This window comes from Alligator mississippiensis, chromosome 14 (genome assembly GCF_030867095.1).
Source record: "Alligator mississippiensis isolate rAllMis1 chromosome 14, rAllMis1, whole genome shotgun sequence".
In the NCBI taxonomy this organism is placed as follows: Eukaryota; Metazoa; Chordata; order Crocodylia; family Alligatoridae; genus Alligator; species Alligator mississippiensis.
The window spans coordinates 9,435,298-9,460,828 of record NC_081837.1 but is presented as its reverse complement, the minus strand read 5'-3'; the positions used below and the strand labels follow the sequence as shown (position 1 = coordinate 9,460,828).

Here is a 25,531-nt window from a genome sequence, read left to right as displayed (position 1 = left end):
CACCGGGGGGGGGGGGGTGAGCATCACTGGGGCATGGACCGGGGGGGGGGGTGAGCATCACTGGGGCATGCACAGGGGGGTGAGCATCACTGGGGCATGCACCGGGGGGGGGTGGTGAGCATCACTGGGGCATGCACGGGGGGGGGGTGAGCATCACTGGGGCATGCACGGGGGGGGGGGTGAGCATCACTGGGGCATGCACGGGGGGGGGTGAGCATCACTGGGGCATGCACAGGGGGGTGAGCATCACTGGGGCATGCACCGGGGGAGGGGGTGAGCATCACTGGGGCATGCACTGGGGGAGGGGGTGAGCATCACTGGGGCATGCACCGGGGGGGGGTGGTGAGCATCACTGGGGCATGCACTGGGGGGGGGGTGAGCATCACTGGGGCATGCACTGGGGGAGGGGGTGAGCATCACTGGGGCATGCACCGGGGGGGGGTGGTGAGCATCACTGGGGCATGCACGGGGGGGGGGGGGTGAGCATCACTGGGGCATGCACAGGGGGGTGAGCATCACTGGGGCATGCACCGGGGGAGGGGGTGAGCATCACTGGGGCATGCACGGGGGGGGGGGTGAGCATCACTGGGGCATGCACCGGGGGGGGGGGGTGAGCATCACTGGGGCATGCACCGGGGGGGGTGAGCATCACTGGGGCATGCACAGGGGGGGTGAGCATCACTGGGGTTTAGGCCGGGGGCATGCACCATCCAGGGGGTGCACGGAGGGGTTGCAGGCGGGACCGGCCGCCAGGGGGCGCTGCGCTGCGGTGCGCTGCGCTGCGCTGCGGGGCTGTCCCGGCCGGGCTCGTATAAAGCGGCTGTCCCGTCCCGTCCCGTCCCGTCCTGCCCCGCCGCCCGCTCGCTCCGCTCCGCTCCCGCAGACGATGGTCCGGCGCTGGGCGAGGTCGCTGCTGCCCTGCAAGTCCTTCGCCCTCCTGCTGCTGCCGCCGCTGCTGCTCCTGCCGCTGCCGCTCGCCCTCCGCAGCCTGGTAAGAGCCGGCTCCTGCCCCCCTCCCTCCACCTGTCCAGACCCAAAAGCATCCTCCAGCTGTCCAGTCCCCTTTTTCTGGGGAGGTGCTTCATACCCAACCCCTTGCCTTGCCCTGCCCTTGCCCCGCACACAGACGCAGCGGGAGGGTTTTTGCACGTTGCTTGGAAAAGTTTGGACCCCGAGCTGTCGGCCCAGGCTTGGGGACGTTGACACCAACCGCTGTCACGTTTTGGGAGGGTGGCGACACACAAGCCGCGGAGGTGTTGTATCTACCCATCGTTTCATAGGTGTTCGGGGCCGGACAGAGCATCTCCCCGCGCTGGGGGCAGGAAAGGCTGCTGGGGTCGGGTGATAGAAAGGGTTATATCACGTCACCTCCGTGTCCTTCTCTGCATTTCTGCCCATGGCAAGGGGTCAGACTTGATGATGTGCTCCGGTCCCTTCCCACCCTACATCTATGAACAAGCCACGGACACGCTGTGGGGCTTCGTATTTACCCATCGTTTCATAGTCGTTCTGCACGGGGGCACGAAAGGGGCAGTTGTTCCGCATGGGGTCGGATGATAGGATTATGTCACGCGCTAAAGAGACGGCTCGGGAAGCAGTAGGGCCGTGTCGGCAAAGAATTGCAAACTTTGCGCCGGGTGCTTCTCCCCTTGCACCTTCCTCCGGGTGCAGCTTTGTTCCCGGTGGAGATGCACCCTGTCAAGCTGGTGTAATGCACGGTAAAGCAGGCTCCCTGTAATGTGTAGTTTCCTTGGCAAACCATGCTTCTAGCAAATACTGCACCTTTTAGAGTCAGTTCTATTAATAATGTTAAAGCTAGTCATTTTTTTTTTTCACTGACCTAAATAGCTCAGTATATGTTAAATTACAGAAAAAAACCCCCAACCTCACGCATGTTTCTAAACAAAAATAATAGCCTTTTTGGGTTTACCTGACTAAATAATCTCAGCCCTGCCTTTCAGTTGGCCACAGAGACTTCATTGCGAGACAAATTCCTATGGGCTTGGGAGCAAATCATAGTTAATGTGGCTTGAAAGAGTAGAAGTCTGGAGGGTAAGTGCTTCGGAGTGCACCCATTGCAACGTAAAGGGTGAACAAATGTCTTTGAAGTTCGGGAAGAAGGAATATCATGTCATCATTGTGGGAGATTACAGGATTGCACAACAGGGAAGTAAAATTCCTGTCAATGATCATTTTCTCACCTGTACCAGAAGTGCTCATTATGTTTTCTGCAAACTGTTCAAAGACTTAAAAAAAACCCCAAACCATTCTACAATTGTTCCTGTTAATTACAGCTTGCCTTCCTTATGTTTTAACTCCTATTAATTACAGCTTACATACATTTTAACCCTTGTTCTTGTTCACCTTTGAATTGCCTGTATTTAATGGAGTTAATTTATAAGCACTCTTGCATTTTTTGAACTTTCTGTAAATTATTTACTGTGTTCTGCATAACTGGTGCTTCTGTCATGTTGCAAGGTTGCTCTTCTTCAGGTTCATAGAGCCGTTTTAGTGTTTCTCTTATTGGTAAAATGCTCAAAAAATTATACAAGAAGTTTCAACATTCATTCAGCTACTGATGTACAACCTACAATTGCATCATCAAGTTGCAACAATCAAGGACAGAGACCCAAGGAGCGCCGGCTTGCTCTTATTGTCCAATTCGTGCAGAATTGTTCCTTTTACTGAAAGTTTTCTGTAGCTACTCTCCTCTAAAACTGACAATCAGTAAAATAATGATTGGTAACACTTTCTACTTGTATAAAAAACTTATCAACCCAATTAAGCAGAAACACCTTGCTATTTGTAAAGACCCCCATGCAGTATGTCAGTCAACATCACTTCTTTGCCACCACCTGTGCTCTTGGCAGACAGATCCCATTTGTTATATTAGAATAAAACCCTTTAATCAGTTATTTTAAACAAGCAAATTGTGAACTAAGAAGCATTTATGCTTAAAGACGTTAAACTCTGTTTACAGTCAGTTAATGAGTACTTGCTTCCCACAGGAAGATTGAATTTACAAAACCAAAGATTGCTAGGTGATTAAAATGTCTAATCAACAGTTTAAGTAGACGTGTTTCAACATTTCGAATCTAGGAAATCCCACAGTTCAGCAAACACAATATAATTTCAAGTAAGTAGTTTAATACCTATAATAAAGCAATGCACAGACACTTAGAAGATTAGACCAGTAATTTCAAAACGAACTGGAGACCTTTAAAATCACAGTTTCAGGTATTGAACTTCAGGCACTTTATAGAGGCCTGATTTTCAGAAGCACTGACCGTCCACGTTCTGAAAACTGAACGTCTTTAAAATGGGCACCTGCAAACCAGGTACACCCAAATCATGATTCATCCTTAAAAATCTTGCCTATTAGGAAACAAATGTGTTGCCTTTATTGAACATCCAAACGCTAGCTGAGTGAACATGTGTGGGCCGGCTGTTATCTTCCTATGGAAATTCTGGGTTTCCCATATGCTAAGCTTTGTCCCATGGTCTTTGTGTATATATAATACAAACACCAATGTCAAAAAGAGCTTTGCATATATGCTGGTTTCAGGAGAAGGCTTTGCAATGCAACACTTAAATTGGCACGTCCTCACCAGACCTATGTGCAAGTAACTGATAAGCTGGAAACATCAAGTGTCTTTCGTTCAGTGTTTAGCTTCTTTTAGAAGTGGGCTTCTATCCAAAGGACTCTGATGGGAAGTAGAAGGCAGTTGCACCATTGCAATCAGGCCAAAAGTTCAGCTGTGGGGTGAAACCTTGGTCACATTAACCTTGGTGGTAAGGCTGCCCTTGCCTTTCAGGGACCCAACATTTCTCTGTAGAGTACAGGTTTGCCATTGAAATCTGCCGGGTTGTAGTAGCCGTGTCTCCAAGAACATTTTCCATGGGAAAGAGATCATTGCATCAAGCACTTTCCCCTCCTCTAATTGGTTGTGTAGTTTGGATGCTGCCACTTATATCCTGGGATCTACTTTTGGGGTGTCTGCTATGTATTCAGCAACGTACTTGGTTTAGTGTGCGTAAGAACTTGCTCACTTTTGTTCCCACAGGAGGCCAGATGTGGCTATGTCATCATCCTCATGGCTGTGTACTGGTGCACAGAGGTTATCCCCTTGGCTATTACTTCTCTGCTCCCGGTTGTATTATTTCCTCTGTTTGGCATCCTGGAGTCTAAAGAGGTAGGTATTGATCCCTGGGCAGTGCAGACTTGAACCATAAATTTCAGGGCCTGACACAGGCTTCCCTTTGTGCATTTGAGAAAATGTTGCCATACATCTCAACTTTGAGCTGCTTACCTTCTGGTTAACATCCATCCGCCCTAAGCAGCTTCCAAAGATGCCGATGTCAACACTCATCCAACATGTTTAACATCTTTAGTGTAAACCAGGACCAGAAAGATACAGGAACAAATGCATGATGTTGACACAGATGTGACTATGTATGTGATACACAGTGTGGATTGTGTCCTTCGTGGGTAGATGGTCCAGGTAGAGGAGAATAGCCTCCTATTGTAGCCAGTGAGTGGAAGGGATCTGTGCTTTGGCAAGGAAGAGTCCTAGTTTAGACCCTTCGGTCTGGTACAGACATTACACTTTTACTGGTGGAAGTGATTGGCAACTGGTTTATACCCAGAACAGAACAAAAGTTCAGCTCACAAAACCAGTCTATACCATCAACAGAACAGACATTTGGCACGCATAGACTGGTTTAAAAATGGTGGAACCCAGTCTAAGGTGTCGTCCCACCCCAAAACAAAGGCGAACGTGTGTTCTGTGAACTACCTATCTAAACTACACCACTTACAGAAAACCATGTAACTTAGATCAGTTCCTCCTTGGGTGTTTTGAATGTCTGTGCCAAGCCTTCTCAGCTGAGGGATCATTATTAAAGTGATTCACAAGCCAGCACTCATACTTTGGGAGCTTCAGATGTGTGAGACAAATCTATATTCATGTCCAATGGGTGGTACTTGTAAAGGATAACAGTCTTCTTGCCAATTCTTCAGCCTACTGTATTGGCTCAGGTGGTAGATGTCTGTGCTTAAGTACAGAAAGTCCAGGATTCAATCCCTTGTGACTGACTGGGAAGGATTATGTCTGATTTTTCAGAAGGGCTGAGTTACCACTTGTGGCTCGGCCTTTTGGCAAACCAGTTGTGCATGCAAAGCAGTGAGCAACTAACCTCCCATTTATCACAGGTCGTATACTTTATAGCTCATTAGCACTGAGTTCGTAAGAAGGATGCAGTTTCCCTAGACATTGGACAAACAGAGGAGAAGAGGTCTCTGGTCTCATCAGCTCAACATCCACATAAGCAAGCACAGGCTTGGGTATGGGAGCACAGGAAAATGCCTATGCTGGAAAGGAGGAGAGGTTTACAGATGGCTTCAGTGAGAGTAGGAGGAGGACTGGAGTGCTCTGGCTGTCGACTGGATGAGACTTTGGCAGCTAACGGAGACTCCTTTGTTGCAGGTGTGCATGCAGTACCTGAAGGACACCAACATGCTCTTTGTCGGGGGCCTGATTGTAGCCGTGGCCGTGGAGCACTGGAACCTGCACAAACGCATTGCACTGAGGGTCTTGCTCATCGTCGGAGTCAAGCCTGCACTGTAAGAGGCCCCATTACACCCGCTTTCTGTCAGGGCAGCCCAGCTCAGCACCAGCCGACACTTGGAGGCTGGGGAGAGAAAGTTCAGTGGAGTAACACAATGAAAGCTGTGGAAGCTGCAGTTGTTTCATGCAATTGCCAAGGGTTTCCACAGGCTGCCTCCACCCTAGCAGGGATGAGCTCGTGCCCTAAAACCCAGGACAGACATATGACTCGGCTCTCGCCAAGTCAGGGGGAGTTTTGCTATTGACTTAGTTGGGTCCTTTGTGCCTCCATCAGGTCTTGAGTGCTGAGTGTGGCTTTGAAGTGTTTCGATCTTCATTCCTAGCCCTTAACACTGGGCTCTTGAGTTTCTCAGTTGGGTCCTTCGTGTTGCCTCATGATCAGACACTCGGTTCCTGTTTGAGCCTTTGAGGAGCTCAGAGCAAAGGCACAGCAGAGAATTACCCTTGTTGATCTATAAAACTGACCCTCCAAATTTCCCCTTGAGTTTGAGATCCTGCCCATTCACCACTTCCCATGGCCCTGAAGTGCATCAAAATTGTTGTGTAATGCAGACGGGCATCACTCGAGGAACTGGTCCCTGCCTATGTGCTGTAGAGCAGCAGTGCAGGGCAGTGTCTTGTGCATCCATAGAGAAGGGCCGTGACAGCTGATGCTTAGACCCTGGTATAGCCCAGACGCGACCAGTGGGAACAGGGCAAAATGGATTTGCTGGTTTAAATTGCCAGAGCAGTAGGAGAGACTAGAGAGGGACTAGGTGGGTGTTGTTTGTCTTGGGGAGACCATTTTATTTCCCTGAACCCAGCAATGATCTGTACAAATACACTGGGATTTGGCCCTGATAATGAGGATCTGAGTGCTCCTGAGGTCTCGGCTGTCACTCATTTGCAGGAGCCCACACTCTGCACTGGTCACTTATTAGCAGAGCGGACAAGGCTGACGGGAGACGGCCACAGTGCCCGCGCTGGCCGAGGAAGCCTGGTACAGCTGGTAGTTGGGGAGAGCAGCTGGTTTGTGTTAGCCGAGATCCAGAGCCCAGGCTGTGTTAGAAAGCATCGTTCTCCAGGCTGGATGGAAACCAGGGAAAGCAGCGGTGGTTTGTGGTTTGCTGTTCAATAACAGGTTCTTTTCTGTGCTGGCTAAATTATAGGCACTTCCAGCTGGGACCGAGCAGTGGTTGGATTACTTTTATGGAGATGCACAGGGCTAAATAGTCTCTGTGTGTATTTCCAGCGAAAGCAGTGGAGCTGCATCAGCAGAGAATTTGGCCCAGGCTTGGCTTTGCTAGAGCATAGATGCACTCCAACCTGAGCCCGGCTTTCACGGGAAGCCCTGCAATAGGTCCCATGGCCGAAGCCCAGCAAGGCTTTTGGGTTGATCCTTCCTCCCTCTCTTCTGTCTCTCTCTCTCTGCAGCTTAATGCTGGGGTTTATGGGAGTCACTGCCTTCCTCTCCATGTGGATAAGCAACACTGCCACTACTGCCATGATGGTTCCTATCGTCCAGGCTATCTTGGAGCAAATGTACAGCACTGAGCAGGAGCTGGCAGAGCAACCTGTTGGGCAAACCAATGTCACGATCGAGCTGGAAGAAAAAAATGGAGCGAACATGGTGGGGGTGCAAGGTAAGGGGCCAGCTACAGTCCATTGGTATTCCTGCAGAGCGTGGTGATCCACAGCGCACTGACCATGTCAGAAAAAAAATCATGCCTCCCATACCACCTTGGCTCAGTCCATGGAAAAACAAGCCTGCTGGTTTGTGCTGCAAAGCCACTTAACACCTGAAGGTTTTTTATGTATGCTGAGCCCCTCTGATCCTCATGAAATCCAGGGGCTCTCAGAGTCACTGAGTATCAGGCTCAGGTGAGCGGTAATGATTCAAAAGCACCCATGTGACTTCAAGTCCCAGTTTTAAAAGTGCCCTGGATAACCAGGAACCTCCTTGAGCATCAGTGGGCTCTTAAGTCACTGAGGCAGTTTTGAAAATGTTACTTGATAGCATCTTGTGCCGCCTTGAATTAGCAGGTGCACTTTTATCAAGCAAGTTGCAGGGAAAATGACCCGATAATACATGATCCAGCAACACCCACATGGAAGCTAAGATGAGTTGGCATTTGCCCTACCCTGGAATACGTTCTGATGGCGTTCCTTGCCTCTCCACACTTGAAAATATTTTTCTCTCTATCTTGGGTATCCCCCAGGCTCCACCCCTGCAACTACGTTGTATGTGGGTAGAATCGTGCACTTGTATTGAGTCTCATTAACTTCAGGGGGTCTCTAAGCAGGCGGGGATGTGTCCTTGCAGAGCTTGTACGATTGGAGACTCCAGTACCTTTTACTGTGAGGTAACTTTAATGGCTGCACCAGGGAAGAATTTGATCCTCTGCTTTTTTGCATGTATTGGCAGTCTCCAATGCTGCTCTTCTGTGATGGAGGCAAAAGCGGATATCCTCCTTGTACAGAAAAGGAAACTGAGGCACAGAGAGGCAAAATGATCTACCCAAGTTTATACGGAAAGTCCTTGGCAGAACCAAAACTTGAACCCAGATCTCCAGACTCCCTAACTAGCGCCATCATTATTATAAGGTCACCCTCTTTTCAATTCCCCATGAATGTTACTAGAAAGTGATTGGGCCACATAACCTACATAATGTTGCATTATTCAAGATAAGAGGCACAGACAGATTGCAGCACTGTCCATGCTGTCCTCCCAGAGCTTTTCCAAAGGCAAATAACACTCTTTTCTTCTTTCTAGTCATAAGTAATGGGCACATCTCTGACGACCCCACAGCATATAAGGAAAGCCAATTAAAGAAGCGCACCTGCAAGGGGCTGATACTGTGCGTGTGCTACGCTGCCAGCATCGGAGGAACTGCAACGCTTACAGGAACAGGGCCAAACCTGGTGTTGAAAGGCCAGATGAATGAGTAAGTACTCTTCACCATTTCTTTTTAGGCCTCACTGTTTTCTGACCAGCCAAATTGGTGGCTTCTAAGCAACACCTGGGTGATTTACATCATAATGAATAACCTATTTTATCCTCTTCATTTTCTTCTCCAACACAACTGGGCAGCTAGATAGCCAAATGAAAGCTGCCTGTGCAATTGGTATAGAGCTACGGGAGGGTTTGAGGCGCTTGCTGATGACATGCCGAGAACTGTTTGATCGCATGCTGTTGGCTCCTGCTTTTTTCCAGCTAACACGCAGCAAATGAGAGGGAGAAAAGCAATGAGAAGCAGAAGGAGACTGTGTGATGACCTCTTTTCATCTAGAAATACAGTAGACTCTTTAAAGTGACTCTTCCATATAAGCAGTTGCTGTAGAAGCCACAGGGATGTTATTGGAGAGGAGAGGAGGAGTCCACAAGACTGTCTGTCTCTGCTATAATACAGTCTTGACTGTGGAGTTGTTTGGGAGTCGTTGATTCAGATCTGTGATCTCGGTACTGGTTATTCCAGTCGACTCCACGTCAGCTCTTCACTAATTTCTACCAGAGGATGGTTAGTCCCTCAGCCCGTACGCTAACAGGGTTTAAAATTTAGCTGGCTAGAACAGAACCAGTAGAAACCAGCTGAAGAATTGGAAGTGACATTTCTACTCGAGTTACGGCTAGACCTGACCTTGAATGCAAAAATACAGGGACAAAGTTAGAGACGTTTCAGATTCCGGGAACCGAATCCTGATCCTACTGAAGTGAACAGATTTGTGGTTAGTTTCCATAGAAACAGACTCCGACCCTAAATTCCTGTCTATATGCAGATCCCCTTAGTTATAAAGAGCAAAGGAAAAGCAGTGCTAAAAACACCATGATGGATGAGCAGACGTGGTAAAAGCAAAACTACTGCTAAGGAGAAGGTAGGGGTGGGTCTTTACATTGCCTCGTGCAACGTACATTGGGTCTTTACAATGGCTTGACCCAAACTAGGAACAGGGTGAATGAGTTTACTGTAAAATATTCTGTAACGAACAGCAAGAGATTATACAAAAGGCAGTTTGGGGTCAATTTGAACCCAGGAGCTTTTTGGAGCTAGGGTGATGCACTTTATTAATCACGGGTAAGCCTTGAGGTTCATGGATAATTCCCATCAGCAGATAGTAAAGGGAGAGTAGACACCTCAGTGGTTTGACATTGGTTTTTTTTCTTCAGATTGTTCCCCAGAAATGGTGATACTGTGAATTTTGCTTCCTGGTTTGGATTTGCCTTCCCTAACATGATTCTGATGTTGATATTAGCTTGGCTTTGGCTCCAGTTTTCATTCATGGGACTCAAGTAAGTATTAAATTGCACTACTGGCCAAACACCCAGCAGCTATAAACCATTCAATTTAAGCCAGCTAAGAGTCTGGTCCGATACCTTTCTTTCTTATTATCAGGGATAGGGTCCTCAAATGGCTGCTGTTTAGCTCTCCAGTCCGGAAGAGAAGCATTGAGAAGAGGAATGACAGCACCTTTATCAGGAACTTGGTATACATACAGTGTCGTGTTGGGGTTGAAGTGAACTAGTTATAACTACATTTGCAGTTAGCACTGATATTTCTTTTCCAGAAGTACCTAGAAGCTCCAGCTGCAATTTTCTGCTCTGCTGTAGCTGGTGTTGTACACCGGCCTAGTGAGAGCCCCCAGGAGCTTGCTATTTCAAGAGAGAAAAGGTGGTAGAAATAGGCATAGTAGATCAGTGGCAGAGATGGGACTACAATGCTGTCAGATATGATAACTGGTGACCTTTATGTGCAGAGGGAAGACTCTGCAAGATAAGTGATTTACCTTGTAGTGTGACTTAGCTATAGACAGCCTAGTACAGAAGATGGCAAGTGTGTTTCCGTGCAACTTGGGAGTTTCCAAACTTGTTACGGAAATAAAAACACAATGTTTTTGCAAAACCAGAATAGTGCCAAGACACCGGGTTTCAGGTCTGCCTGATTGGAGGGACATGTAGCTAGGACAGCTGCTTGGCATGTGGGAGTCCTGGGTACAAAGCACTGATACAAAGCAGGATGTTTCCTTTTGGACCACTGAATCTGGCAGAGCAGGGAGTTGGTACCTGGATCTCCCCCGTTCAGGCCAGTTCTTTAAGCAAGCTCAAGTATGACAGCTCACTCCCTGAGGACGCTTGGCAGAAATGAGGATGACCCCGTGGAACATTTTAGCTTTCACCCCACAGCATGTTTAGCTGGGATCTTCTCTTGTCAAAACCCCCCTTATCAGCACCAAGCTATAGCTAGCAACATGGTCCTGCCCCCAGGAGGGACAGGTCCAGTGTAGATTAGGGATTTTCTCTTGCAAGCACATATGTATAACATCACCTCTTTTTTTTTTTTCTTTTTTTATATGAAGTTTGAAACGGACCTGGGGCTGTGGGATGGAGAGGACCGACAAAGAGAGAGCTGCATTCAATGTGCTTAAGTTAGAGCTCCAGAAACTGGGCTCCATCTCCTTCGCAGAATTCAACGTCCTCATGATATTTGTTCTTTTGATTCTCCTGTGGTTTACACGTGACCCCGGTTTCGTTCCTGGCTGGGCCACCTACCTCTTCAACAGGAAATCAGAGTACGTCTGCATCCTTCAGGGTCTTGACTCGCTGACCACTGTATTTCTTAGCTGTATTCCCCTTTGACTACCGCCCTGATTTCAACTCCTGTTTCAAGTGACAGGTAGAAGTAGTTGCACAGATTTGATCTTGCCTCTTACTTGGGACCGGATAATTGATCACATTTGCTCTAGTGAGGGGTAGTCATTGGAAGACAATGCAAGGGGTACTGCAGGATGAGCCTAAGGGAGCCGATATGAGAGGAAATCATTTACATGCATCTCAGTCTAGTTTCTTTTCTCTTGGTGCTTCAGTTCTGTGGCTTAGTTATCTTAATATATGGCTTTGCTGTCGAGAAGTAACTGTACTCAGCTCACATGGGCCAGTATCATCTGAATTTTTGGATTGTTACTTGCCATCCACCGCTGCTTAATTTTATTGTGGTAGCAATTAGTAACCCCAGTCGTGGACCAGTACCCCACTGTGCTAGGTGCTGTACAAACACAGAACTTGTCAGTCTGTGCCCCAAAGACCTCAAAGTCTAAGCTAATCTTTCTTGTCTCCAAACATTGATGTATCCCTAGAGGATAGAGCGAGCTGTAATGCTTTTATACGTAGAAACTTTCCATGCAAGAGAAAATGCGCTAGGTAAACTAACCGCCATAAACGATGTGCCTTCTTAGCAAAGATCGTTAAACATCCACGCTCCATTTTGAGGGCTTGAATTGCTACAGAGTAAACTTAGCAAAACTGGGTAACTGGCTGAGAGTCCTCAGTTCCAGTTTCAAAAGTGGCTTAGGCTCTTATAGGTATCAGTCCCAATAACCATGAATGATAATTAGATGCCACAGTGTCTTGCTCCTATTTGCAGTTAATGCATCTCAATCAGTCGGTGTTCTGTTTGCTTTTTAATTAATTCGCCCCTGACGTTTGACAAGGTACTCTCCGCGCCTCAGTTTTCCCAATACAAAGTAGGGTAATTATATGTCTCTAACTGAGAGAAGTGTAGGAGGGAAAACCCTTGTGAGATCCTCTGATGGAAGGCATGTTACAAATCGCTGAATAACAAGCGAGATGATACGAGTACAGATACATGGTGCTTTGCTAGCCTGGCTACTAGGAACTAGTACTAAATGTTGCTAAATGTTATAGGCTACTTTTGAGAGATCAGGCAAGTAGAAGTCAATAAGACATTTGGCTTGTCACTTGCTGGGGCGGGGGGCCACGTGCTGGGGGAATGCCATGTTACGGGACAAAGGGATCCTATCCTCTGAGCTGCCTTTTTCTTTTTCCTCCAGGTTTGTCACTGATGCCACGGTCGCTATCTTCATTGCACTGTTACTGTTCATCGTTCCGGCAACTAAACCCAAGCTCTTCTGCTGTAATCGAGATAGCTTTGATCCTGAACAGAGGGAGCGAGGTAATTGAAAGCGGGGCTGACAGTATTTATTTGACTTGGAGGACCCTCGCCCCCCGAGTCCAGTTCACGTTCTCGTAGTGACGTCACCACTGCCAGTACTGAGGTCGAGGAACTGTTCCTCGGGTCCTGTTGGCTGTGCTGGAAGAAACGCACTATTGCAATTTGCTTTGCAATGCATGCAGTCCCTCGGAGCTAACTACCACATTGCTTTTGCGTCTCTGAACTGCGCAGTTTTCTCACGATCCTGCCCCAGCCTGACCTGGCCTGTCACTTAGACCATGTGTCATTGGGTGCTATCATTTTGTTTGCACGGCAGTAGCAGCTACGATAACGGCATGTACCAACATAGAGCACTGAACAAAGTGTTCCTCTCCTAACCGTATAGTGCTTTTGTTTGTTTCCACTTCAGCTATGAAAGAGCCGTTCTGGCCAGCCCCCTTGCTAGAGTGGAAGGTGGTTCAGAGAAGGCTGCCCTGGAGTATTGTGCTGCTGCTCGGAGGGGGCTTCGCCTTGGCCCGTGGAAGTGAAGTACGTCCTTGTTGTCACTGGGTCTAAGGATGACCCTTGGTCCCTTGTTACTAGGAATGGGCCCTATACTGAACCCTGGGATTGTAACAACACCTGAATGGTAGAGATGTGTAGATCCAGATCTAGGTACTGACATAGCAGGGACTCTTCTCTCTTCATTAATAGAATTGCTCTCTAGTTGTGGTCAGGGAGCTTCAGTGAATGGCCACCAAGAGCCTGGGTGCTTTTACCAAGTGTCTCTAACTCCCCAGAGCCCCTAGAGGGGACCTGTCGGCCTGGAAATCTTCCTTGTTCTTTCCCTGGTTTGATATTCCAAGAGAGGAGTCTTTCTTTGTGTATGTAATCCTCCCCCTGCCCCATCCCACACCTGGCCCGAAAAGAGAAGCTCAGATAATGCATCTCTGACTTTCAGAACTGCTTGATTTGGTTTAAAAGGGATATCAACCTTCATATCGTAGGGCATGAAGTGGTCAGAAGGGAAACGCTGTCTTTGCGGGCAGGTTTTTCCGTAATCTTCCCCTGAGCTGTTTCTTGACCCTTCCTTTGAGGGAAGTAAGTGGACCGGCAGGCTGATCCTGTGCTCCTGAATTCAGAGTTGAATTCAGCTCCAGAAATAAATGAAGGCTTTCCTCTAAACTGACTCTCTGTCCCCCCCCACCGAGATGGGTCTGAACCAAAACCCTCAATCCCAAGCTGCCAAACTTTGCGGACTTTCCAATCCCAATCCAAACTTTGTGGCTGGGTCATTTTGAAATAGTAGGCCAAACCAAAATCCTGGGGTTGCAGTGTTCCCCAACCTCTGGCCCTGGCTCCATACAGTAGGCTTTATGAGCCAATCTAGTCAATCCGTGACAATATTCCTGTAACAAGATTGAGGCAATATCTTGGAAGTCTTATTCAATGAGTCCTGCAAGTGATTCATTAACTCTCTGCGATTGCGTGGCTCCCTGGCTCTTGGGTGTAACTCTGCAACGTGCTTCAACTTGGCAAAGACGTTGGTACTTCTGACCAAAATGTGAGCAAATATTTGGATTCTGGGGACACTGGGGTAGTGAGTCCCTGATGTAATTTCTGGCTGGCAGAGAATTTCCTTTGTTTGGGAAATGTCACCGTGCTTTCTCTACCCATGGCTTAGTATTCTTTGGATGGGTGAATGATCTAATTTTGACAACCCACACCCCTGCTAATTTTGACGATGCATTTACATGCATAGTTTGGGCTTGACCATATGTTACAGACAATCGGAGGTACTGTGCATGACCAAGACATTCGGTCTCTTATTAAAAGACGCCCCATGTTGTTACAGGCTTCCGGTCTTTCAAGATGGTTGGGTCAACAGATGTCACCACTAAGCAGTGTTCCTGCCTGGGCCATTGCAGTGATACTTTCATTTGTTACCGCTGTCTTCACCGAATGCACCAGTAATGTAGCAACGGCCACCCTCTTCATGCCTATCTTTGCATCCTTGGTAAGAATGTCATTTTTAGCCATTTCTCTCTGGGAGTCTGGAGAATTGAAATGGGAAAACTAATAAAATCTCTAACCATAGGGCAATCCTGTATTTACTGTCATCTACAAGATACATGTGGTAAGCCAAAGACCTCTGTGTGAAAATAGGAATAGTCCACAAAGCAAATGGCCAGTAACCCACCAGGTAGGAAAGCTGAGTAGATAGCGATATGCTGAAATCTTTTTGGGTCTAGTGCAGGTAAAAAGGATCAGATTGATAGGTCAGGGTGCTTAAATGTTTTCCTGAATAGGGATAGACTTAAGCATATGCTTACGCGCCTCTGCTTCTGAAAGGGCAAGGTTAATACTGAAGGGTGGATTCTCCATTGCCCTGTACCTTTAATAGTCATTTGCAGCAGTACAAAGTGAGAACAAAATGAGCATGAAACACCAAGGTCCCGAGCTGGGAACATTTTACACACTTTGCAGTAGCACAAATGATGGCAGAAGATGCAGAACAGCAAATAGTCCAGCCCTGTAGATGAACCGCTTGGAGATATTTGGGTTTATGAGTGCTCTATATGTTAAATATATATTTTTTTTCTGCTGAGATAACTTAGACTCAAATTTTTCTTACTAAAACACAAAATCTCTCTTGCTCCATTTATTTCCTTGGGGTATTTCCTCTGTTGTAGTTTAACTAAAACACTGAAAGTAATGGGGTCTTAATAGGCCTGTATGTGAACAATGTTCTCTTTTACAGAGTAAAACACAACAAATTTATACCATAGTGAAATTCATAAATAATGAAATACAGTCCCTGCATTTTTTGCAGAGGAGCAGAGTTGATACCAGAGTCTAGATGAGAGTAGATCAGATCTTTTTTTTTTCATTTGGAAAGCATGAACAATTTATTTGAGTTCATTTCTTCCAAGTAAAATTACCCTGATCCAGGCTGCTTAGCTAGCAGTGACTTCAGCTGGCACTGACATTCGAAGAGGAGAATCCCACAAAATGTGCACAGTGTTTAAAATCCTACTCCAGGAGCCTAGTAATTACAATCACATTCCTGTGTCACTCTGACAAACCCTCCCAAAGTGTGGTCCGAGATCAAAAAAAGATCTCTGGATAAATTTGACCAGAATGCCAAATTATACCATGCAGCAAAAGCCAAAACTAACAAAAAGGGATCAAGTATCATTTCTAAGTATTACTGTACAGAGAAAAGAGAATAGCAAAGTGGAAGGGACCAGCTGAGTAACAAGCAGTGTTTAGGAGAAAAACCTTCCTGCATGTGAATGAAGAAGGCAATGGAAGTTTTTCAGTACTGGCAGCTCCAGACGTAGAAGAAATCCTTAGAAGAGCAAAGAGGACAGAGCTGTTAGAGGAGTTTAATTTAGAAGACCAGAACAATAATACACGAAGAATGGAAAAGAGGCATGGAAAATAATGATTTATCAAGTACATAAAGCAGTTTTTATAGGTATGATAGATGCTAAATGATGACATTGGTCACTTTTTTTTTTTTCAGGAGAAGGCTGTACAGATAGGGTTACCATACATCCAGGTTTTCCTGGACATGTCCTTTTTTTTTTAGTCCTCTGATATCCATCCAGGCAGTTTTTTGAAATAGGAACCAATGTCCGGGTTTTGCTTTGCTCCGCTGGAGTGAGTGGGGGGAGGGCAATTGGGGGGGAAGCTGTCCAGGTGCCAGGGCTGCAGCAGCATGAGGGAGGTGCCACTGCCTGCCCCACCAGGGGCAAGGGGGCCCTTTGAGGGCAGCAGGGAGCTCCGTGGCACTGCCAGGGGGGCAGGGGGAAGGGACGTGGCCAGGCAGCCTGCTGCAGAGCTGAAGCCCCAGCCCAGGCGGGGGGTGCCACAAGCATCTTCCTTTGAGCTTGCACTGGGGCCGGACTCGCTCTGCCATTGCCCGCACAAATTGGAGCTGCTGTGCTCCAGCCCAGTTGGGACGGGGTAGTTGTGGGAGCCCCGTATGGCAGGGCTGGGGGGAGCAGGGGGCTGCAGGTTGGGAGCGAGGGGCACTGGCAGAGCTGGGGGTGGAAGCTGTGTGTCAGCAGTGCAGGGGGCTGCAACTCGGGAGCGAGTGAGCATGGCCAGAAGTGGGGTGCGAGGGACTGTGGGTCGGGAATGAGGGCCACTTGCAGGGCCAGGAGTCTGCAGGTCGGGAGTGAGGGGCAATAGCAGGGATGGGAGGGCTCAGGTTGGAACTGAGGGGCACCGGCATAGCCTGGGGGCCGGCGAAGGGCTGCGAGTAGGGCGTTAGGGGCAGCAGCAGGGCCGGGGGGCTGCAGGTTGGGAGTGAGGGCACGGGCAGGGCCAGGGGGCTGTGAGTTGGGAGTGAGGGGTCCTCCAGACAGGTGTCCTCTTTTTTGAAACTGGAAATATGGTAACCTTAGTACAGAGCTAGGCCATGGTTAAGCCCATTTGAAAACCTCACTCTAAATAACTTGTCCCGAGGCACAGAATGAGTGCTAGGACCATGTTAGGAGTATAAAATTCCTAATTTCTAGCCTTCGTTCAGACCATGAAACAATGCCTTGCCCTTAGGAAGGGTGATGGAAGCTTTGATTTATTTTGGGATCTTGTAGCATGTGGCTCGCAGTTCTGGTTCAAATGACCTTTTCATCTCATTCAAGTTGTCCTTGGCTATGAGAGGATTCCAGTGTAAAGTGAATTTGCTTTTCAAAAACTCTACTTTGCTGATGTTTTGCTGGGGAATGAGTTGACCCTCTGTACTTGTGGGATCTTCGATACTTTCTGCCTGCTTCTATTTTGGATCTCTTCCAGTGTTTTGATTCCATTCTTTTTTTCCCGCAGGCACAGTCCATCAAGGTCAATCCTTTGTACATCATGATCCCTGGCACTCTCAGCGCCTCTTTTGCCTTCATGCTACCTGTGGCAACTCCACCGAATGCGATAGTGTTTTCATACGGTCACCTCCGTGTTGCAGACATGGTAAGCTGATGATGCTAATGGATGTCGAGTGTGTCACCCAGACCTTCCATTACCATCTGTCTTCATTATTTCAGATTCATCTTGGTTTGATCATCTGTGTTTCCTTGGTTCTGTCGTGAGATGCATGAAAACAACATCAGTGCCTAATGCTGCTTAGTCTGTTTGGGGGGTGACATTTTAATAGGTGCTCTTACATAAAAGGCAGTGAAGTTTTGCTTACAGAAGCTGGTGCACACAGAATCAAACTGATATTCAAACTAGGCTTGATCCTGCCTCGAGCAGGGGTGTGGACTAGATGACCTCCTGAGGGCTCCTCCAGCCCTACTTTTCTAGATCCTTTGGATGATTCATGAATCTCCTTAATTGACAAAGCCAGGCTTTCTGCTCCTTTCAATCCCATTGTTTTCAAGGGAAGTTGGATCGGTGTATCTACAGGCCTGATCTTGCTCCCACTGTGCCCATGAGTCAAAGGTAATGCTCGGCATTAAGTTGATAATACTTTCAACCTGCCGCACCGTGTGCAGCCGTCTTTGGAGTCAGTAGTGAGGTTCTGAGCAGGATGCACAGGCTCTTTCAGCTACATGGTCTGGGTCTGTGGGTGGTTAAGTCTGGCCCTTAATCAACAAGCGTCTTGCTTTACAATCGTTAAGGAGCACAAGTGAATGGAGTCCTGAGCACACCATGTTCCACGGCAATAGCATTGAAGCAAGAGCAGGGAACATCCAGCACCGTGATTACCCGGCTTTAATTTGCTCAGGTGTTGAAATTACCCCTCCAAGTTTCTGCATTGTATTTGTGCTAATGGGCACAATTATCATGGGCACAAAATCTGGCAGGTCTCTGGACGCTCATTGTGCTTGTGTTTCTTTTGCCGCAGGCTAAAACAGGATTCATCATGAACATTCTTGGAGTCCTTTGTGTCACTTTGGCCATCAATACTTGGGGACGCCCCCTGTTTGACTTGGACACCTTTCCATCTTGGGCCAACATCACGTCTGGAAAGTGAGCATTGAAGAACGTCTTGGAAAGATGAACTTGAATACTGTTTTCTCATTGCCCCGAGACCTGTGCAGCGCCTTATCGGCAGTGCAGATGCTGCATTAGATGAATATAACATCGTGGGGCCCAAATTTCTGGTCAGGCACCAACCAACTTGAAATCATTCCACTGAGCCGTGAGGACAGCTTCTGCAGAGATCTCTGAGGAGCTGTGATGGTAACACGCTTGTTGTGATGGACTGATTCATGTGTGTTTCCAAGCAAGTGGGACGGTAGCGCCCGATTTTATTTAACGATAATAAAGAGTTGAAAGGCTGCTCTGTAAAAATGGATCAAACCATCAAGTTAGTAGCATTCACGTGTAAATCATTAGCATAGGACACTGCATACAGTCAAGGGCTTGCAATTCATTAACTTCCTCTTGTGTCCATAAATCACCAATTGTACCAAGTGTCCCTGCTGTCACTGGCAGCGTAATGTAAGAAGGATTTACTTAGAGTCGGGCTTAACAACGTGAAGAGAAACTCTTTCCAAGTACACATCCAGCAATGTTCACCCAGGCCTTGGCTTCACTCCCAAATCACATTAGAGCCACCACGATGATGAACGAACACCGCGCTGGCCATGGCTTTGCAATGCAGATAGGCGAGGAGGTGTTGTGATTAGCTTTTACTTGCTATGTTGTGGTGCAGGCAGAAGCAAGGAGGATACCGAGCTAAGTACTGCTTCACCAATGTACGTGCCTTATTGTAGACAACCTGGAAGCGATACAGATAGACTGCACTTAGACTTCCAGGTATAATGAAACTTCTTCGCTTAACCTCTTACATGCCTTCCAGTTAGTTAACTCCTTAACGTGGGAGTGGAGACAAGGCCTAAAGGATGGGTTTTTGAAGGGGAACGTATTTATATCTCTATTTATGGACCAGGTCCTAAAATTAGTTCTCATTGTTCCCTTTGGGATTGGGCCAGCTGACTCCAGTAAGGGTTTTGTCAAAGTATTTTGCAATGTAAGGTCCTACGTGTCAAGTGTTTCACAGCACCTGGTTTATAACTGGAATAGCACCATGATTTCTCTCGATGTGTCTGAAGCAATAACGTCTTCAGAAGAGCTGGTGACAGGTGTTTAGAGGCATAGCTGGTCATGCTGTGGCTTCTTGGACAGCGAGGCAAAAAAAAGGATTTTATTTATTCTTTGGAGACTAAATTAATGGAAGCCAATGTGGCATTGTCTAGTGGGATGGCACCTCCTGAGTGCTTTCACAGTCTCGCTGCGTGCAGCCGTAGGCAAGTCATCTAGGCTACAAACAGATGTTGCATTTGTCCCGTGATATACCATCCTATCCTGGGACCAAATGCAGTCATTCAGATGTTCGTGTCCATTATCCTGGGATAAGCCCTAAAAAGGTTCAGGGGATAAGACGTATTAATGGTTTATCCTGGTATATCGCAAAGTGTGTCTGAATGGTTAATCTGGGATTACGTCGCTGCTTCAGAAAAGCAGCAGTGTATTTAGCTGCTCGATAAACTCTTTCAAAAGGGCGACGTGTGTACATGCCAGTCCTGGAATATTTCTGTTCTGGGACAAACACAGGCAGAACTGGTCCAGGGACAAATGCAGCAGCTGTTCCTCGCCTGAACTTTATAGTGCCTCATTTTTCCTGTGTGCCTAATGAGGAAAATGGTGCTGACCTACCTCACAAGGGTGTTGTGAGGACTGAGGCCCTAAATCCTGCCACCCTGGTTCCAAAGCCTGAATAAGGGCTGCAGGATCTGGCCTCTAATGAATCAATGGATGTAAGATGTTTAATATTATTGTTGTTGTTAACGTGACTTTTTTTCTTTATAGAACTGGAAAAAATAATTATTACTTTGCCTTTAAAAGCAAGGACATATCTATAAAACACCTGGTGTTGGAGAAAGAAATGTTTCCTGTGCGGAAAACCTTTTAGCTATTGTTTGAATTCACTGTGTAAGGGTTTGATTCTTCACGGTGCTGGACACTCTCAGGTCCACTGACACTTGCTGTTAGCATCTCCTAAGGAGGTGTGCAGTGGCTCAGACCTGCTGTAGGGGTATCTATCTACACCACTACAAAGGGCCAAGGCAGCCTGGGCGGCTGGCTTACACCTACAGGGGGAAGACAGGAAATCAAATAGAAAAAGGTGATAGTGGCTGGTGACCATCACCCAACAAGCAAAACCTCTTAATCTATTAAGCAAGATGTCAGTTCCAATAAGAAATGCTATGGTTGTGGGGATCTAGCTTTGCTGAAATACCTCTAGGAAAACTCAGTGAAATCAGTGGAAGTTAGATGCTTAAGCTGCTTATGTGCGTTAAGGGATCTCAACTTTGGGTGTGCAAGTACTGCCTAAACTGGAGCACAAGCTGCCTGGCTTTGAGACGCTGTGATTGCCCTCTACTCTCACTGATTTCACGGGGTTGGGTCCACCGATGGTTTTTGCTATAGGAGGGCCCTTAGCAAACCATCTCCGACTATTGGCTGTGATTTGCTAGCGCATAAATTCAGTGCTTGGTTCTCAGTTTTCCTTCCTGTCTAAACTGATTCTCCTGTGGAAAAGTATCACTCTTATGAAACGGAGGTTCCTGTTAAATGCCGTAACTCAGTCGTTCCTCAGCTCCCCACGCAGAAGCGAGTGGAGGGGAGTTTTCTTAAATAGGATGCATTTAAATTATTTGAATACTTTCCTTTTGGCCAAGGATATTTTTTTGCTTCCTGTGCTGCTGCAGGAGTGGAGATTTAAACTTTCTGTTCCTATATGAGCATGTAAACGGTGTTGTTTAAATTTCAGGGGGGAACACAGAGAAGTAGAAAGAACAAAACATGGCTTCAAATGTCTCGATCCCTTTTTATTGAGATAATTGAGTCCGCTTTGTACGCGGTATGGCGCAGTCTTGTAAATAATGACACTTTCTTCCTTGCTGAGGCAACTTTGGTGATTTTTTTTTTTTTTTTTTCTACAATTGATTTGTTTTAATTTAAGTGGGCAAGCCACAGGACATGAACCTGCCAGACTCAATCTTTTCTTCAGCACAGATTGCTTTTCTGGTTACTCAGAGGAAGGCTGGATTCTCCATCCCAGTTCACCCTGAATTTACTGGTGCTGCTGTCACTCCATTGAAACTGCTTGAGGGACCAGTGGTAGAGAACCAGCCCCAGGGTATCCTTTGCACCTAAGGGAAGGTCGTCGGAAAAGGAGTTTAGGGTTTCAAGGTGTGTTGTAAAGATGTGTGAGTTAACACCTAGGCCAGCGGTTCTCAACCTTTTTAGACTCAAGGCATTCCCTGACAGCCCTTTGGAATTTGCCACCTTGCAGTTTTCACTTATTTTTTGACTACTGAACAATAATAAAGCAGTTTTTCTGTTGCAAAGAGCTCAGAAAGAACATGTTGGGTCAGAAATGTTTTTTTTTTAACACTATGGTTTTCTGCTTGAAATCTCTGGGTTTATCTTGTGAATCATGTTTGCACACCTAATGGTGCCAACTTTGTACACAGCGCGCTTGAAAGGATCTCAGGGCGCTCCTGGCTGCTGCAGCTCCCTGGTTGAGAAGCACTGTTCTAGGTGCTGGTGTAGACTGTAATATGGGATGAATTGGTCAAGTTTGAGCCTAGGTTTGTAAAATGAAAGGGAGGAGTTGCCTCGTGTCAGTGAAGAACATTTATTGCTGAATGCAAACCTTAAGCGGATGTCCCGATTGTAAAGCATACATGTCAAGGCTTCCCACTTCCCAGCAGTGGGGTAGCTGATAATCCAAGCTCGCCTCGATCTCCGACTAACCAAAGCAGTTTTTACATAGACCAGGACCCTGGCACCATTGCTCATGTTGAGTAGAGCCCCACTCCCCAAGAAGCCCTGTTCATTTTAACGGGGTTTTCCATGGGGCTGGGTACTATATATTAATAATAATGCAAGAGCTGGTATCGAAGACAGGCCCTCCAAGAAGACCAAGGCAAACACAATGTCCCCAGTGTAACGGACACAAACGGCTTTTCTTCGGCGTCAAGCATGCATGTCGTCTTGTTCCAATGCCTTGAACAAACATATTTCTTAAAAAATTGGCAGTGCAAAGACAACTCTACTCTGTTTCCAACAGTGCCGAGCCACATCGCCTTCTTGCACTGCAGGGTAGAAATCAGGATGGTAACTTGGGGAAGATAGCCTTTCAGCCTTCCTCAGTAAGTGACTGCTGTAGATCAAGAGATGCTGTAAGCTTTGATGGCCTTATTCCTCACTGCCATGTTCCTGGGGGTGCCAAAACCAGGCTTCCCCTCATGCAGTGTGTTCCTGGCCACAAAATATGATGCCAACAGAGGATGTGGAAGGACAGCATTCACAAGTGGCAGCTTCAGGGCCAACAGGCCAGGCCCGTTCCCTCAATCATGCTGTGGCAACCACCAGTTCCTCTTTGCTGCATGATAGAGCCTGACTCTCTGAGGCTGAAGGCATGTTGAGTATCCAGCTGGCATTGCAATTGGCAGTAGTGTTTCTGAGGAGCTAACCTACTTCTCTTTTAAATCCACTTCATAATTGAATCCTTGGTTCAACCCTGTCTTTATGCTCAAGAAGCAGTGGTTCAGGATTTTGTCTGCGGAGCAGCAAATACAGCTTCTTTCTGCCTAGATCTCCAGGGTTTCAGTGTGGGAGCTCTTATTAAGGGTAGAAGTGCTAATGAGATCTCCCAAATGGAGGACCAGAGCAAATAGCTTTGCATTAGACAGCGTCTGCTATGTTAGCGCGTGTGCATCGTGATTCCCAACAATCCCACTAACTTCAATGAGACTACCAGTGAGAATGAAGATATTTGTGTGAGTAACTGCAGGATGGAGCCTGTAGTTGGCAAATGATCATTCAGACCACAGCAAAGTCCAGGGGAAATGTATTTTCTGGTTGGGCCGTGTTGAATAGGGAGTAGGACCATTTTTTCTGTCTTTCCTCTTGCAATTAGATCTTGTTAGATGTGCAAGTGGAAAAAATTGCACTTCAGTAGAAAGAGACTTTGAGTGTAATATGGATTCAGGTCTGGGTCTGATTTTCCTCAAAGTAATGAAGCATTCTGCTTTGGTCCACAAAAAAATTAAGGCTTAGCCCAGAGGGTCAGCTAAAATGTGGTGGCTTGTGTTACAAAGGGTGTCACACTAAATGTTTATAGCAGTCCCTTTTGGCTTATACCTGCTCTGCTGCTGTGAATTTGCATGGCTTTGTTAAATTCAGGGTTATTCTGATTCGCACCAAAAGAAACTATGAATCCAAGAATTGGAGAATCCAGCCCTCTTTTCGAGTGACAAGAGCGTTGGCATATTCAGATCTTGCTTTCCGCCTCAGGCCTGTCTCTGCCCTGGAGAGGGAAATGCCAGAATATAGCTGAAATCATTCACCAGCAATATTTTGGAGCTGGGACAGGGTGGCAACCAGTGGAGGAAAATAGCCTACTGAATTTGTTCTGATGTAAAAAATGAGACAACATTTTAAACCAAACAGCCCAGAGGTGTCCCTTACCCTTGTTTGGGAATTCTGCAGACAGATTGCATTTTTAACGCGGTCCCTCTTGCTTTCTAAACCTTCATGTTGCACACGGAAGGAAGTGTTCAATCACAAATCCTTAATGTTTGGCCTGTTCTGTCGGTTCCCTGAAGGTGATGGATTGTTTTGTATTCTAGCGTGTCTGTGCGAATAAACGTGTGACTCCCCAACCTCGTCCAGTCTGCTCTGTGCCTTTGTGAAGTCAGCGACGGCTCTGTGTGCTAAAACGATGCAATCTCACGCACTGGTAATTGGACCGTCACCTGTTTTGTATCCGCTCTTGTAACGTGACAGACTAGGACCAGGCACTGACCTGCTTGTGATTTGCTTTCAGCAATGACAGCTCCCTTAGGGTGTCAGTAGCAGATCACATTGCATTGGCCTGCTTGGCTGCTTTCCCTGCTCGCAGCAATGTATTGTATGAAGTTTCCTTCACAATGCAGTACGTGCTGTCACCTGCTTGTACAAAAAGGACTCGCTTGTCATGAGCATGACTGAACAGAATAAACCGATTTTCTATTATTCCTTTAAAAGTATACAAAAATTAAAGCAGGGAGCTTTATCCAAGGCCCCTGCCATACAGGTGCAAAGCAAAGTAAGTGTGCTGCTGAATATGCACCCTTCCCCCATAAACCCCATTCGTTTCAAAAGCCACCTCCAGTGCATGCCGAGCATAAAAACAACTGTGTTGAAACACAGTCTGATTCACTGACATCAAGATACTCCCGAGCATAGGGAGACTGTCCAACAGCTGAGGGCCCCTGATGGAGAATGCTTTACCGCTGGGGTTCAGTCCTGGCATGATCATCACTATACTATGCAAAAGTAAGGATCTGAAACTAGGAAGGAGCGGAGGGACAAATGTAACCCTCTTTCACAGCACTCCCAAAGCAGGTGGGAAGTGCCTGCTCATAGCAGAGCTGAATCTGTTCCCATAGGCCCCGTCAAAACCCAAAGTCGCTTAGGTTTGACTCCCTTTTAAATCAATTCAGTTGAACAGGTGAGGTGCACGCTCTTCAGCTGGTGATTTACAGGTGCTAGGTAAAAACCCTGTGAGCCAAATCTAAAGCGAGCGCAAACGCATGCGACCAGTGTCTCAAGCTGATGAAGCTGGCGAAACTTCGCAGGGTGGATGAGGTCTTCTGGGGTTGAAAGCATTCAGACTTGCTCATGACCCACGTGAGAGGACAGGAGAGGAAATCACTACAGGGAGCAGGCTGGACAGATTGATTGCACAGCATGATGCCCCCTCCTACCTCTAGTGCTCGGTGAGATGTTCTGCAGTGCAGAGATTTGGCAGGCAGGTTTCCTGGGTAGTGTCCCAGGCTTTGCAGTGACCATCTGTGTGTCCTTGGGTAGGTCACTCTAACCTCTCTGTGCCCATTTCCCCTACTATAGAAGAAAGATGGAATATTTAATTATTTTCCTCCTTGGGGTGTCTTGAGAATGAACTAGTCGGCCTGT

At 47.0% G+C, this 25,531-nt stretch overlaps 1 protein-coding gene across 1 annotated transcript; it reads left to right on the top strand.

Annotated features, from left to right (window-relative positions):
- The first annotated feature begins 825 nt into the window (after positions 1 to 825).
- Positions 826 to 24,241, top strand: SLC13A5 (solute carrier family 13 member 5). The gene is made up of 12 exons (XM_006274010.4): positions 826 to 991; positions 4,065 to 4,193; positions 5,487 to 5,623; positions 7,041 to 7,249; positions 8,380 to 8,551; positions 9,772 to 9,894; positions 10,959 to 11,171; positions 12,450 to 12,571; positions 12,981 to 13,099; positions 14,406 to 14,567; positions 17,387 to 17,524; positions 18,402 to 24,241. The coding sequence occupies exons 1-12, from the start codon at positions 887 to 889 to the stop codon at positions 18,528 to 18,530; spliced, it is 1,758 nt and encodes a 585-aa protein (XP_006274072.2). The 5' UTR covers positions 826 to 886; the 3' UTR covers positions 18,531 to 24,241.
- Positions 24,242 to 25,531: the final 1,290 nt, after the last annotated feature.

Excerpts from the sequence above, each read along its gene's own strand:
- SLC13A5 (XM_006274010.4), top strand. The coding sequence starts at position 887 with ATGGTCCGGCGCTGGGCGAGGTCGCTGCTGCCCTGCAAGTCCTTCGCC. Across the intron at positions 4,194-5,486 it reads GCATCCTGGAGTCTAAAGAG|GTGTGCATGCAGTACCTGAA; the intron begins GTAGGTATTGAT and ends CCTTTGTTGCAG. Across the intron at positions 7,250-8,379 it reads GAACATGGTGGGGGTGCAAG|TCATAAGTAATGGGCACATC; the intron begins GTAAGGGGCCAG and ends TCTTCTTTCTAG.